Raw genomic sequence first — 16,662 nt, forward strand, 5'->3', positions numbered from 1 at the left:
AACTCTAATTTTCGCGAAGAAAAAGAAATGACAGGTCCTAAGTCAAGCTGTCTGCATGGCGTGAGGCGGCAGTGACCTTAGCTTTGCTGGTTGCTGCCAGCACCTTAGAAAATAAATTACCAGATGTTCTATCAGAGGTAAGATTACAATGTGTACTGCTATATACAGTGCATTTCTTCCTTTTGGGTATCCATATACTCAGTTGGACATCCAAATATTCAGTTGGAGGTGAGGCTCGTGGTTTCCACACTGGGGAAGGCTGTGACATTTACTGATTGGAACTAATCTACACGTTGGGCTACACTACAGATAGTCTTTTGCCACAACTAAGATTTCAGGAAAGGGAGGGGATATAATCAACTACTAAATAACATCAAAAGCTAACTCCAAGATAAGATCTGTAGGTAGAATATTTATCCACTGACACTCAGGCAGAAGACACTCACCGAAAGAAATTTGCTAATCATGGCAATGGAACATTTTTCATGCACATATTTTCTCTGTTCATTCGTGGTACTCTCTCTGGATGGTGATGCTTACAGTATGTAACTGCATTCTAGTGCACTCTGGCGGGACATATACAAAATTATTCCTGTAAAGGATAGAATTGTAAATGTCAGAGACAAAAAACTATCTAAAATGCAATAAAAAACATTAATACTGAATGTCGATTAACGAGGTATCAAAATTTAGTAGAGATATATAGAGACAGGGACTCAATATCAGAGTTTCAGCCACTCTGTTCATTCCCTTTTTACTGAAGCAGCAGAACATGAAAATCGCATGGAAGTTGGTAAGACACCCCTTACGCTCTGCTAGCTGATCCTTCAGGAGGCCCCTAAGAGTTGTACTCCATAAAACTGATGCTTCAGATCTCTGATACGTGGAACTCATTGTCATCTCAAGGTGCAGCCTTAAGACTGCTACTACCTGTCTGAAAAACATCACTTGATATCAACACTTCCAAAAGTGTTGACTGCCATTATTCATGTGGGAAATATTCAAAATGCATCCTGGTAATTTAAATTCTGTAATACATTATTGAGAAATATATTTTAGGGCAGCTTGACCTCAGAGCTGCCCTACCTGGTCACACTACCTGGCCACACTTAATGCATTCACTTATATGTGTTGCAAATGTCACTCCCCACTGTGAGAACTACCATCAAACTTTGTGTAAACTGAAAGATTTCATTGGATTATTCAATGAGAAAACAAGATTCTGGAACCAGATTTTAAACTGCAAAACATTTCCAGGCTCAGATGTTGGTTATGTCCATAATTTATTGCTTATTCATTAAAGAATAGAACTAAAATTTCAAAAAGGTAGAAAATTAAAGAGATGGGATGTGGATAAAATGAACAAATCATGATTGTTTTGAATTTAAGGTGGAGTGTTAGGCAGTGGCTTGGAGAAAGAAGACAAAAGAACAGAATTCAAGATAGATGGGTAGCAATATATAGCTCTGGAGTTTCCAGACAAGTGAGTTCATTGAAATGCTGTATCGTTTCAATGAATATCACTCCCATCATCTTCAGGCTATGTATCAAGACAGAATCTCAGTTATCCTTTTGTAGGCACTGCAGCAAAGCATGACATCCCAGCCCCTTGCTCAGGGCAGGTGGGAGAAGAGGAAGGGCTCCACCCTAGTCCTAGCATGGTCAGTCAGCCTCCACCTCACAAGCTGTACAGACGTCTCTCTGCTGGGAGCACTGACAACGTATCGTGCCCAAGCCAAACTTAGATATTAGCCACCATGTCTGTTTATAAGGCTATCATTTCAATAGCTACCTTTGTTAGGGTATCCTGACTGTCTCCCTTTCCTTGATATGTGGGTACAGAAGAATCTATATCGCACATTGGGTCACTCAGTATACTAAATGTAACTTTTCTGTTCTAACGCTCAGTGTAACTTTTATACTGTGCTAACTTTTTGAAAAGTGAGTTTTTACTGTTGCATATCAGTAAAACTTTTAAACTTTAACATGACTGTGTATGTGATGTAACGGTATCTGTATGCTAACTAGTAGCTGTATGGATCACTATGTAGCTGAACAAACTGCATACCAATCTCAATTTCTCAGCTACTGTGTCTGTTTATGAGGTCATTTTCGGCTCTAATTTCAATATCTTCCTTTATTATGATATCCTAAATGTCTCCCATTCCTTGATATTTGGGTATGGAATAATCAGTATGGCACTTGGGGTTACTCAATGTACTGAAAACCTATTCAGTGGCTGTAAAACCATGTGCGACTATGACAAAGAGAGTTACTGCCGATAAGAAAGATAAATAAACATGTGGAGAAGCAGCTCAAATGGCAAGCCACTACTAAACAAAAAAGGAATGTCTGAATGGTGGAAGGGCTATGTAGAAGTGCTATACAAAGGAAACAAACTTGAACATAATATTATTGAAAGATAAGAGAAAGTAGACAAAGTTGAGATTGGAGATATGATATTGTGATTAAAATTCAATAGAGCACTAAAAGACCTAAAATGAAACAAGACACCTGAGGTAGGTGATATAACCTCAGAATTCTGAGGGCCTTAGGAAAACCAACTATGACAGAACTATTCCACCTGGTATGCAAGATATATGACATGTAGTATACCCTCTTACTTCATAAAGAATGTAATTACCCAAATTCCAAAGAAGATGGCCATTGACAGATGTGAATATTACTTGACCATTAGTTTTAAAAAGCAATATGTGTAAAATATTGGCTCCCATTGTTACAGTATGCAGGTCATTGCTAGCCCATGATGATCTTCATTGTCCCATTGCAAGCACTTTTTCTCTCTTTTTGCACAAAAGGTTTTCAGGTCCCTATTTGTTTTAAAAATGTTATTTAATGTCGATGAACCAGTTTTATTTTTAATGAAGGAAAAGACTGGGCAATCAGCTGAGGAGAAAGTATTCATTTCCTTTATTTGATTGAGGAGAAGCAAGCACATTTTATCTTAATTTGATGTTTAGTGATACATAACTGATGGTATGTTTGCTGCATTAGAAAAATTGAACTGATTGGAAACAACACTATATTCTTCATAGCTGACTAATCAGTAAACTTCTATACTTACTTCCTTGTTTAGAGGTAAAAGGTGTCACACACAATTAATGCCTGCTGACAAAACATTTGCTTTTCAGAAGTTTTCTAGCCATTCCAAGTCTCCAAATGTTGAAGCAGAGTAATATTCCAGCAGTGACCACTTCACACATTTTCCACAACGCATGTAATTGAGGCTAGGCTGTAGCTGTGGCTAAGTTCCGCAAGATAAGTAGGAGAACTTCCGAGAAGTTTGGAAGAAGTAAAGCTGTGAGGGCAGCTTGTGAATTGTGCTTGGATAGCTCAGTCAGTGGAGTACTTGCCCATGAAAGGCAGAGGTCCAGGTGTGGGTCCCGGTTCAGCACACTGTTTTAATCTGCTAGATAGTTTAATACCATCTCCTTATTAAAAGTATTACAGAAGTATTGGTACCATCACTTCAAAATGAAGACAAAATATTTCTGTCTATATGCAGAAATAATTTGTATGAAACAACTGATGCTTGGAAAACAAATATTGATTCAGCTAGCAAATTTGATTCAGGCCTAACATTTAAAATAACAGTGAAAAAAATTCCTAAATTTGGGTTTTGTCTTCCAGAAATTGTTAGGCATGTAAATGTTGCATATCAATCCCTTATATCATTTCTGAACTGAAGTTGTAATAGTTCTTACTTGTACACTATCTTTGATCTCTCTGGCACAATCCATTATCTTTGCCTCCTTTCTTATTCTTTGTTCTCAATTATCTGTCTCCACTACATTCAACCTCCATTATTTCCCCATTTTTGCCCATTTCAGTTATTTCCTTCTTAAGTGACAGAGAAGAAAACTTCATTATAATTAATACTTAAAAGAAATGTGATCGCTAGACTGGAGCAATAGTGAAATATGGATGGAAGGATTTCTACTTACCAGGAGCAACAGACACAGTAGCAATTAAAATTTACGTAAATCCTTGCTTTTGGTGGCCAGAAATTCCTTCATCTTGCAAAAGAGGAAATGGATGGAGAAGTGTTTGAATCATCAGCGATCAAGTAAGAGAGTTATCTAGGACACCATTTCAGGAGAGATACAGTACATCAGGATTAGAGGTAAATCTGTATTTAAATACTGGCAACAAGTGAGATTAAAAAGCCAGTTATGTTAAAAATGGAGAAGTCTCGATTTCCTCTCTTCCATTTTGCATTGTCTCCTTTCATACCTGATTTGACTTGTTCCCTCCCATCCTTTACTCTGTTTTCTAATTAAATAAGGTAGCACTCAGATGATGTTTAGGATTCCATTAAAAAACTTTAATTGCAAATGTATCTTTCAGAAGTGGTTCATTGAATTACTTCTTCAAATAGTATTAACAGAAGATTCTGAATGTAGACGAAGAAGTGCGATATGAATGAAGACAGATTTGTTCGCCTCACAGGAGAGCATCACAGAAAAACTAAAACACCTAAATTCACAGGCACTTGAAGCTGGATGCTAATTATCCCATAAAGGACTTCTATAAATGTTTTAAAAACCAGTGTTAAGTGAAGAATCTAGAGATATCCATCAGTCCCCTATCTGCCTTTGTTGCTGCTGGTGTCATTCATAATCCATAATCCATGACATTCACACGTCAGTTTCTTTTTGTAATTCCTGTCTTTCACAGTTTCATGATGAAGCAAGTGTTTAAATTTTTTTAGCCCAAGATCCACCTGTGAATACTTAATGTTATTATTAGGAGCAGTAGTATCAGTTGTTATTAGAATTGTTAGGGTTAATGGGAAAGGGAATTCTATGATTTTGTTATTGTATTGTCATTATTATTATTATTATTATTATTGTACATAACTTCTGCTGAAGATCTTCCCGATTTGTCTAAATAGTGCTGACAGTAAATTCTAAAATAATGGGCTTCTGTGTTGTCTGTATTAATTTATCATTGCATATATAATGAAGTGTCTGGAAGTTCATCATCAGAGTTCATCATCATTGTATAACAATTAAAATTGGAATATATTTGTTAACAGAGGGGAAGGATGAGCATAGGAAAGGACTGCTTCAAATGAAAATGGCAGAAGGAGCCAAGCTACAGATGTGCTATCTTTTGCATCACTTATGTGACAGCCAGTTACGTCACAGAGTTGAATCAATCATTGCCTTCAGTCACGATTTTGTTGCAGAACTGCAAACAGTAAGTAATGTATTTTATGTGGTGCATAAATACTCTTAAAACATGTACGTATCATGCAACAAATTTCAGAACATGGTATTGCCCTCAAAAAGTATCCACTCTCATTTTTTCCTACAGGAAATAGCATACTTGGATAGACAGAATCTGTACAAACAATTAAAAAATTCACATATTTACATCAGAGTTAGAAATGTTTAGAGTATATCAGCTTTATTCCAAGAAGACCTTAAGTTAATGACTCTACTGTAGGTCTGTAACATTTTCATTTCAGCTGAGATGATATTATCTTTCTTGACTCATTTGGGGGCCAATCATCCCTAGCTGTTGAAATCTTTAGATTCAATTAATAAAACGTTGAAACAGTTGAATCAGAGCTAGATATAGTGGGAAACATGGCAATTTTGCAAAGCTGTCAGCTTACTTCTGCATAAGAACAATTGAGGAAGTGCAAATGAAATTTCGACATTTGAGGAATTGACAAAATTATTTTATCAGCTGTCAACTGTACTTTGTGAAGACTATAATTTCTTTGTAGGCTTTATCTGCGTCCCTGCCTTTGATAGTTTTTCCTGTGTTAGTCACTGGAAGTGTCAAAAGATAAATGATCTACCAGAACTACTAAGTTCCATTTTTGAACTGAGGGTGTTTTCTGAACATTGAACTAATAGTATAGGTATACTTTCTGTCTACAATTTTGTGGAGCAAAATTTGTTGCATGCTACATTTGTTGCACGTGTCTTTGCAGGTTGAGGACTCTTGAATTTCTTGAAATGACTAGGAAAATTTTCTTAGCTATTTCATATCGATCAAGGAATTTTGAAGTACATTCTTATAATATGAAAATTACTATCTCATCAGAAATTTCTGTTTGTGAAGACATAGATTTTCTAAAGTGGACTGTAATACAAAAGTGTTTCTGTAATGTTTGAAAAGGACATATTGGTAATTGGTACCAGTATCATTAAACCGTTTTCTAAAAAACAGCCGAGAAAGATGCTGGTTTATAATGAGAGTGCAGAAATTTTTGTTAGTGACTAAAAGTTGAGTGCATTCTCTTTATATGAAGTTAGATGTGTTGGAAGTGGAGTTGCAGTTCTGTTTTATTTTACTCATTAGTATTTTGCTCATAAGTATACAAAAACTGTTTATGACAATTGAAATTAAATTGGTCTAACTTAATTTACTTGTAAGGAGAGCAGTAAAGGAGGAGAAGAAAAGAGAGAGATTGGGAGTGTTGGTGGAATAGAAGGCTGTGTAGTGCTGGAGTGGGAGCAGCGAAGGGGTAGGTGGGTGAAGGACATGGAGTATGAAGTTTGAGGCCAGGATGTTATAGGAACATAGGATATATTGGATGAAGGGTTCTCACTGATTCAGTTCACAAAAGCTGGTGTTGGTAGGAAGGATCCAGATGGTGCAGCTTGTAAAGCAGTCATCGAAGTGAAGAATGTTGTGTTGGGTAGTTGTTGAGTTGATAATGATCAAGGTGAAGCAAATGGGGGAGAAGGTGTTGAAGTTCTGGAGGAATATGGATAGAGAGTCCTCGCGCTCAATCCATATCACGAAAATGTCATCAGTGAATCTGAACCAGGTGAATGGTTTGGGAGTCTGTGTAGTTAGGAAGGATGTCTCTAAACGGCCCACAAATAGATTGGCATAGGATGGTGCTCTGCAGGTGCCCATTACTGTATCATGGACTTGACTGCAGTTGATGCCTACAAAGGTGGAGTAATTGCGGCTGAGGATATAATTGGTCATGGTGACTAGAAAGTAGGTTGAGGGTTTGGAATCTATCCGGCATTCGGAAAGGTAGCTTTAAATAGCAGCAAGGCCATTGGCATTAAGGGTGTTAATGTAAAACGAGATGACATCAATAACGATGAACAGGGCACTGTGCAGTAGAGAAACAGGAACTATGGAGAGTCAGGGCTCTGTGCAGTTGAGAAACAGGAACTATGGAGAGTCAGTGGAGGAAACAGATAGTGTATTTTATATAGGAGTGTAGGTTACAGGTAGTATGTTGAACATGTTGGTCTACGAGAGCAGAGATTCTCCAAGTGGACACTAACCATTTCCTTCACTGACTCTCTTCAGTTCCTGTTCCTTTACCACACAGTTCCTGTTCCTTAACCACATACAACCTGCTTGTCTGTATTGATGCCACCTCTCTTTACACTAACATCCTTACGCCCATAGCCTTGCCACTAATGAACATTATCTTTCCCAAAGCCTGACAGATTCCAAACCTACAGCCTCCTTCCTGGTCACTGTGACTGTCTGTATCCTTGCCCACAATTACTTCATCTTTGAAGGCATCATCTACTACCAAACCCTTGGTTGAGCAATGGTCACCTGCATGGTACCATCCTATGCCAACCTATCCATGGACCATGTACAGGTATGCTTCCTAACCATCCAGAATCCCAAACCCCTCACCTGGTTCAGTTTCTTTGATGATTTATTGATCTGGATTGAGGGTGAGGACACCCTATCCACATTCCACCAGAACCTCAATGCCTTCTCCCCCCTTTGCTCCACCTGGCCATCCTCAACCCAAGAAGCCACCTTCTTCAACGCTGGCATCAACCTCAAAGATGGCTACATCAGTACCTCCATCCATATAAAACTTACCAACCACCAGCACAACCTCCACATTGACAGCTCCCACCCATTCCATACCAAGAAGTCCCTTCCACACAGCCTAGCCACCTGTGGCTGTCACATCTATAATGGTGAGCAGTCCCTCTCAAAATATACCAAGGGTGTCACTCTAACAACCTTGCACAGAAGCACATCTCATATTCCGTATCTATCCAGTCAGCCGCCACATCCCAGAGTCCCATCGTCCACCCACAAAGGAGCATTTGCCTCATGACTCAGTATCAGCTAGGACTGGAGCAACTGAATCACAATCCTCACCAGGGTTTTGAGTATCTCACATCATGCGCTGGAATGAGGAATACCCACCCCTATCCTTCCCTTCCCTCTCACTGTGATTTAGTGATATTCTGCCATTCACTGAACTTATGCAATATCCTCATCCATCCCTACTCCACCCGTGCTCCCAACCCCTTGCCTTATGGCTCATAACCCAGTAATAGGCCTACATGCAAGACCTGTCCCATACATCCTCCCACTATCACCTATTCCTGCCCAGTCACAAGCATCACCTATCCCATGAAAGGCAGGACAACCCATGACAGTAGTCACGTGATCTACAAGCTAAGTTACCACCACTACTTTGTACACGGGCATGTCAACCAACAAGCTGTCTGCCCACATGAATGGCTGTTGACAAACTGTGGCGAAGAGACAGTGTGGTGGTTTTTTTATGTATTGCTATTTATATGTTATGAAAAGTTGGAGTTAGTGTTATTCTGGCTGCTTCACAACTGGAAAATTAATTACATCATTGACTCAGTTGTGGTACTTCTCACAGTTAGTTTGCCTGACACGATGTTTTTATATTAAAAGACACCACCAACACACAAAATTCCAGATATATGTCTATACCAACAAGCTGTCTGCCCACATGAATGGCTGTTGACAAACTGTGGCGAAGAGACAGTGTGGTGGTTTTTTTATGTATTGCTATTTATATGTTATGAAAAGTTGGAGTTAGTGTTATTCTGGCTGCTTCACAACTGGAAAATTAATTACATCATTGACTCAGTTGTGGTACTTCTCACAGTTAGTTTGCCTGACACGATGTTTTTATATTAAAAGACACCACCAACACACAAAATTCCAGATATATGTCTATATTTAATTGATTTTTGTAAATTATTCCTTACTTATATGAAAATATAAGGCTAAGGAGATTCTCGCAATTCCCGTTAAGTGAGAATCAAAAAAATTTACTGAAATCACTTTACTCAAATCTGATTCAAAATTGGAGAAACTGATTAGTTTTACTGTTTCAAAGGAAGAACCACTAATCAAGAGAATTCTCCTACATTTACATTTATTTTTATTTGTTAGCAAATATTAAGATGTTTATTATGACTCTGGGCCGTTATGATTTGAAATAATGGCACTGACCTCTGCACCTATGTTCCCCTATAAAATTTGCATAAAATATTGAAATACTTCACTTCATGAATATAGGAGCTGTTACAGAAAAACATTAGCAATACTTTTAAGTAATATTTGATTATATTTAGGCTAAATATTATGTGAAACTTTCACGTTTTCATGCCTCGTCACAAAATGGCTTCTTACGCTACGAAGAAATGAAAGGGAAGAGAGAGCAATCCTTTTGCAAAAGGAACAGAGATTGCAATTACATTCACAGATCCTATTAATTGATTACAGAATCTATTATTTTTCGGTGATAATATTCATTTCATTACGACTTCAGTTTTGGTATATTTGCGAAGTTATTCAATATCATTTTTATCACATTATGTGGCATACCACCACAACAGCTGGAACACCCAGTTGCCAAGCATGCTGCCCAACACAGCATTCTTCACATTAGTGATTGCTTCAAGCCTGCATCATCTGGACCCTTCCTAACAGCACTAGCTTTTCCGAGCTGCAGAGGAGGGAACTCTCCCTGCAATGTATCCTACATTCCCATTGGCCCCCTGGCCTCAACCTTTGCTGCTCCCACTCCAGCACTTCATAGCTTTCTGTTCCACCAACTGACCCACTTGTCTCTGTCTCTCTATTCTTTGTCTCCTTTACTGCTCTCATTTTTGGTGCACCTCCCGTGCCATCTAATCTCCCGGCTTCATCTAGCTGACATATCCTGTATCCAAAATGTCCCTTCACACTCCTACCATCCCCCACCCATAACCTGCTATCCCTGCTCCACATTGCCGTAGCCTCCTCATTACCCCCACCACCCAGATTGTTTCTGCCATCATGCACTGTTGCTCACAGTCTGGCCTCACTAGACAGAGATAGTGGTCATGTGTATGTGAGTTGTGCTTGCGTGAATGTGTGTGTGTGTTGTCTACTTTAGAAGAAGTGCTTTTGGCTGAAGCTCGCATTTTTATCAGTCTTTTTGGTGTGCTCATTTTCAACTCAGTGTCTCCTCTATATGGTGAGTAGGAATCTATCCTTTTCATAATACTGCCATTAATTATTTTTTATGGTCGTTGTTCATCATGATTGTGAAAGTGTATCCAATACAAATTTTTGGTAAGTGATAAAATTCGTGTGATAATATCAAACTTTTGGTAAGCTAAAGTGTACCATATTATGGCTTTTGTAGCTTTTGGAAAATTATAATGGTTTTAAACACAGTACATGAGTTTCTATAGTCAAAACAGCTTAAGGTGATCCCTGACAGCTCACAGCACTGTTGCCAGCATTCAACTGCAAAGTGGTAATGGCTGCAGGTGAAAACAGTTGCCATCTACAGATCTGTGACACTGACGCAGCATCATAGAGAAGTTTGCAAAATCATATTACATTACTAGTTGAGGTAGGCCCACAAAGCCACTGTGCCCAGCCCACTGCTACTGTCGGGGATCAACTTATGCTGACTCAGCTATAGGTTTGCATCCTGACATGATTCTGTGATCTTTTTTGCATATGAAAACTACAAGAAAAGGCCATTAGAATCATGTTTGGGTGTAAATCTAGAGACTTATGTGAAGCACTGTTTAAAATAGCTAGTATTACTCTTTTACAGTGTGTCTACATTATAGAAACTCTCACATTCTTTAAAGTACTGGTAAGTGTAGTAGGTAATGGTTGTGTATTGAAAAACAGCTATGATATTCACCATCACTCCACCAGGAGGGGTTGGGGGTACTTGCACATGGTCCAAATCAAACCATCTCTGTGCCAAAATGGTACTTTCCACTTGTCAGATGTTTCATGAATAAGATGCTTTTGTAGACAATCAGCTCCAATAACAATACAATACAGTACTGTGTATCCAGTCTCCTAAAACCCTAAAACTGATTTATAAACTAATGAAAATATTTATTACAGGACCAGCTGAGGAGATATGTTGACATCAAACAGTCAGACCTCCCATCAGCAGTTGCAGCTAAAAAGACAAGAGAATTTAGGTGCCCTCCAAAAGAGCAGGTTAGAATTGCCAAAATTTGTCACTGGTTTGTAGGTTACATGGTACATGTAATAAGTAAATGTTTGCATAGCCATTTCAAAAATAGTCATAAGTATTAGGCATTCCATGGAGGGTACTTAAGGTGGAAAGGGACATTTCCTGCATTCAGATCTCAGAGTAGTTAATGACAAGGATTTTAATATCAGCTTTATAGAAATTCTTTGTTTCTAATCATACCAGAGCTTTCAGGATTTGCTGCATTTTATGTGTGTAATGAAATCACATTCGAGTAAAGTAGAACTGAACATCTTGAGATTTAATATTTTATTATATTGATGACTTATTTGTTTTAATTATACTTTATAATAATTGTAGATGAATGCAATTCTTGGTTTTAAAAACCTTGAAGAGGAGGACAAGGAAAACTGCCCATGTGGAGAAGAACTAAGAGATCAACTGAATGCATTCCATGAAAAATTAATGTCACATGTTTCACTTAATGCACTGCGAGATGCAGAAGAAGCTGAGGTAATTTTTAAAATAATCTTTTATCTGGAATTAAAATAAAATTACTTCTCCATTCTTAAGAAAAGTTTGTTCGATGTAGTTTGCTCTTTCAAAACACAAATTGCAATCCAACTGACACCACAGATTTACCTTACAATTCCAAGTACATTTCTGGCCATTAAAATTGCAACACCAGGAAGGATAGCAAATAATAAAATGTTTTCAATGAAGTAGAAAAAATACACAATCAAATTTGCTGGTGACTTTGGAGTATTACAGGGTGCAAAACTTAGTACACAGAGCTGCAGCCTGTGGCAACAATGGCTTTGATCCAGTTGGGCATTAAGTCAGGTGCATCAACTGCTTCAGCTCCATACCAGGATTCTTCTGTCAGAGGGGCTGGCGAGTGACGTGTCCCTTTCTTGGTAACTGGTAACTTCTTGTTTTCAGTGCGTCAGAGATCTGAAGAATGTATTGGCTGTGCAACAATCCAACACCTTCTGTATTGATGTAGGTCAGGACAGCAAGAGCAACGTGTGGTGTTGCATTATCTTGTTGAAAGATAACATCACACAGGTCTTGATGATAGGGTACAGCCACTAACCATAAAGTGTCAAAAATGTGATGTCTGCTACCCAAGTTGCCAGTTTGTGAATCATGGTTGACCATGTTTTGCACCCAGTTGCACCATATACCATCACATGATGTGCAGGGCCCTGTATGACAATGACAAATGCAATCTGGCAACATTTATCCTTGTCAGAGCCTCCCCGCATGGATACGTCTGTTGTGATGCTGGATTCTTAGCTAGCATGTGCCTGGAAAGATGATCTGGTGCCACTCCTGTGCCTGCTGTTCACATTAGGTGCACTGCTCTTTGCTAACTCCTCTCTGTTGCATGTCAAGAAGCCTCAACAGTGGTCACGGTGCTGATAGTCCATTGCACTCTGTGTGTCACTGCACTGTCTGTGTAGGTGCTTATCTTGCCGCAACAAACCTATTTTTCTGACGCAAGGTGTGTGATATGGCTGTTTGATCCTGCACGGCCAAGCGAAAAGCGTATCTGTACTGCTGTGTCCAGGTTGTATGTATATGTTAAAATTCTGCACAGTGTCGAGTACGGTCCTCCTGAACCCATTGACCCATATTCACGTGACAGGCACATGAGCAGCAATATCAAGAAATGATTAACTGTGGCCTCATCAGGCCACTATCCTGCCCCTGTCAAATTGTGACTTGTGCAGGCAGATGTTTCTCTTTATTATACAAGACATAAAATGAAATTCTCACAAACACCAAACATTCAAATGAAATTTTCCTTATATACTGAATGTAGATGATGACACTTCTTTCTCTTTCTGCTCAAGAGCTAATCATTTGTGTATCAAAGACTGTAGTGCATTTCAGGACAATTTTACGTGTATTTTATGCCATTTTTCTGGTGTTTCTGTTCCAATGGTCAGCAGTGTACAGTTATTCATGTGTTCTCAGTGACAACATTAACCCTTTCAGATCTGAATTTTTTTCTGGAGCGAGGAAAATTTTTGTTTATGTGTTATTGCTCTTAGGTGATTTTTTAATGATTTTAGATGCAAGATTTATACAAAAATGTGTACCTGTTTTCAAAACATACTTTGTACACTTGGCTTCATTTTATGGACTAAAATAACTAATTATGAAATAGTCTCTACTTAATAAATAGTAAAATGTTCATTCAATTATTAACATGCAAAAAATTAATAATGGTACTCAGTTATACAGTTGAATATTGCAAACCAACCACATCCCTCTATTCTGGTGGTCATGAGCTGCTACATGCTGCTACATTGACTTGCTGATATTTTCATAGCAGTGTCCAACAGTTGGCAGCACTTGTGCATGATGAAAAGGCAGAACATCCACAAATGTGTATCTTAAGTCTCCATTGGGAAAAAATGCTTCAGATGCAGCTAAGACACAGTAAAAGTTAATGTACACAATTGTAACCAGAAGCTCTGAAAGAGTTAAACAACTTTTGGAATAGCTACTGATGTGTTACATCTTTAGCCTTTTGTAACACAAGACATGATATTTAAACAGTGTTGCACATTCACATAGCTTATCACACAAGGTATGTGGAAAAGATGAATAAAAACTTCTGATATAAGTGTTGAATGTGTATTTTACTAAAGAAGCTTGTTTTGCAGTTCTGTTGTTTTGCATGAAATGGTCAGAATTTTAGCATGTGAGGGAATTATGAAAGCAGTTGTCAATTTAGAAACGAAATATAATGATAAAAAAGCAGTATTATGAAAAAGGTAGATTGCTACTTACCATAAAGATGATACCTTGAGTTGCAGACAGTCATGATGAAAAGACTGTTACAAATAAGCTTCCAGACAAAGCCTTCTTCAGAAAAGAGAAACACACACACAATCTATCATACCTCACACACACATGTCGTGGTGCGTTTGAGGTGTGCTTGCTTGTGTGAATGTGTGTGCGTGTTTCCTTTGTCTGAAGAAAGCTTAGGGTGAAAGCTTATTTGTAACAGTCTTTCCATCGTGCCTGTCTACAACTCAATGTGTCACCTTTACAGTGAGTAGTGATCTATCCTTTTCATAATACTGTTGATATTCCAACCTGGACTTTTCATTGTTTAATTTAATAATAAAAAACCAGTAACAATATTATGAAAAGAATAGTTGCTACTCACCATGTAGCAGAGATGATGAGTCCCAGATAGGCACAGCAAAAAGACTATCAGAAAGAGAGGTTTTGGGTAACAAGGCCTTCATCAGGATAGACAACACACACACACACACACACACACAAACACACATTCATGCAAATGCAAGTCACATGCACATGGCCACAGTCTGGCCTCAGCAGCCAGAGATTGTGGTCATGTGTGTATGCGTACCATAAAGATGATACCTTGAGTTGCAGAGTGAGAGGGGGGGGGGGGGGGGCTGCCAATCTGCAACTCAGCATCTCTTCTATATGATGAGTAGCAACCATCGTTTTGATAATATTGTTAAAAACCAGTAAAACTCAAAACTCTTGATACATTGGCACATACATTGTTGGTCCATATGAGCCAGCTATTAACTTTTAACAGTAATATTTATTTCACTCAAACACTCACATGGTCATGTAATGGACTCATTGGGGCTATCTGCCAATAACGTGGCAAATTTGGACAAGTTATCAGTTTTTCCCAATGTAAGTATCAGGGGAATATATTACTCAGCACCATTGTTATTTTTCCTTGAATATCATATCTTCATTTTCAAATTCTTGGAACTTATGTGTCAGTTTGCACTAAACTTTCACCATTACAAATCAAACTTGCAACTTCCATTGCATTCAAACAGTTATACAATTTTACAATGAGCTCCTTTTATTTCACACAATTGTTTATTTTTAATTTCTAGGAAACAAATGAGAATACACACTACAAATCAATGAAGTGTAATTTATGATAACTAATTCCAGCAGAAATAGTGCTTCAGATACATAACACTTCAATTTTGCCCCTTAAAATTTAAGGGATTGCAGAAATCCAACAGAATGGCAGCATCATGATTCCTATTTTTTATTTTTTGTGTTGTTAACTATGAAATGTTCATCAAGAGCATATTACAAATTTCATTAAATTTATTTATCAGGAAAATGCAGTTGAACTAGTGAAACCTGGTCCTATTAAACGCCTGTACAATTTCATCAATGCGGTGAAAGAGATGGAGGAAGAACCTAAGGAAGCAGTAGAACCTGAAAAGAAAACACCTGAAGGTTAGTTGAAAATAAAGTTTTGTATTATTTACACAAAAACTTAAGTTTTTACTCCAGAGTGCAATATTTCATCATACACTACTGTTTGTGGGAATTGCAACACCAAGAAAGAAATGCATGAATTCAATTAATTTAATACTACAGGTTAGGTGCATGACAAGTAAATAATGATTACTTTTTCAAATCTGTACATATTCTTTGAGCCCTACTATTCAGTATGTCATGTGGCCACCATGCGTTGCAATTAGAGCTGCTATATGCTGTGGCATTAAATTAATAACGTTCTGAAAACATTCCATACAGTTTGTATCCGAGCCCACAAATCCATGAAACTAATTACTGGAGGACCGTGACGCACCACATGCTGACCAACCATATCCCAGACATGTTCGATGGGCAACATGCCTGGCAAATGTGCAGGCCAGGGAAACAATGGTACCCGTTGCTCTACCTCGCAATATGTGACCGGGCATTGTCCTGTTAAAATGTGGTCTGTGGAGATGCCTGAAGCAGGGGGAGAATCTTGAGCTCCACAACCTCCGATAGGTACTGGTTGCTGTCGAAAGTGCCCACAATAGGTACGAGGCAAGATCGGTTGTTGTAACCAATGGCGCCCCAAACGATCACCACCTGGTGTTTGTCCACTGTGCTGCTCCACAATGCAGCCCTCCAGGTTGTGCTCACCATGGTACTGCCTGACATTTATGGGGCCATCACTGTAAGACATGTTGAAGGGAGACTCACCTGAAAAGATTACATATTGCCACTCAGCATCCCAGCATTGGTGTTCACATGCCCATTACAGTCAGAGGAGCTTGTGGTTTCTGGACAGTGGAAGCCGACGTAATGGCATGCGTGCAACCAGTCCACCCTGCAGCAGACGGCGACGAACTGTCGATGCAGGCAAGTTCACCCCTTTTGCAGTGCTCCAGCGATGAGCCAACACTGTGGATGACGCTGTATAGTCCATAATGGCCATGCAGACAAGATTACAGTCATCCTGTGCTGTGGTCACTTTCCGTGGTCCAGTTCCTCTATCCACTGCTTCCACACACACATTACTGTCGTGGAAGCATGCACTGCGCGAGCCGAAATGTCACAGTATGACAACCCCGTTTCCTGGAGACTGATCA

General features: G+C 38.7%; 1 protein-coding gene across 1 annotated transcript in view; it reads left to right on the forward strand.

The window, feature by feature from the left end:
• LOC124595722 (ryanodine receptor) overlaps window positions 1-16,662 on the forward strand; it is a 690,379-nt gene that overhangs the window by 407,636 nt on the left and 266,081 nt on the right. The window contains exons 42-45 of the mRNA XM_047134588.1: window positions 5,060-5,223; window positions 11,170-11,268; window positions 11,624-11,776; window positions 15,406-15,529. Coding sequence (XP_046990544.1) covers window positions 5,060-5,223; window positions 11,170-11,268; window positions 11,624-11,776; window positions 15,406-15,529 — 540 coding nt within the window. The remainder of the gene's footprint in view (window positions 1-5,059; window positions 5,224-11,169; window positions 11,269-11,623; window positions 11,777-15,405; window positions 15,530-16,662) is intronic.

Source organism: Schistocerca americana, chromosome 2 (assembly GCF_021461395.2).
Source record: "Schistocerca americana isolate TAMUIC-IGC-003095 chromosome 2, iqSchAmer2.1, whole genome shotgun sequence".
In the NCBI taxonomy this organism is placed as follows: domain Eukaryota; kingdom Metazoa; phylum Arthropoda; class Insecta; order Orthoptera; family Acrididae; genus Schistocerca; species Schistocerca americana.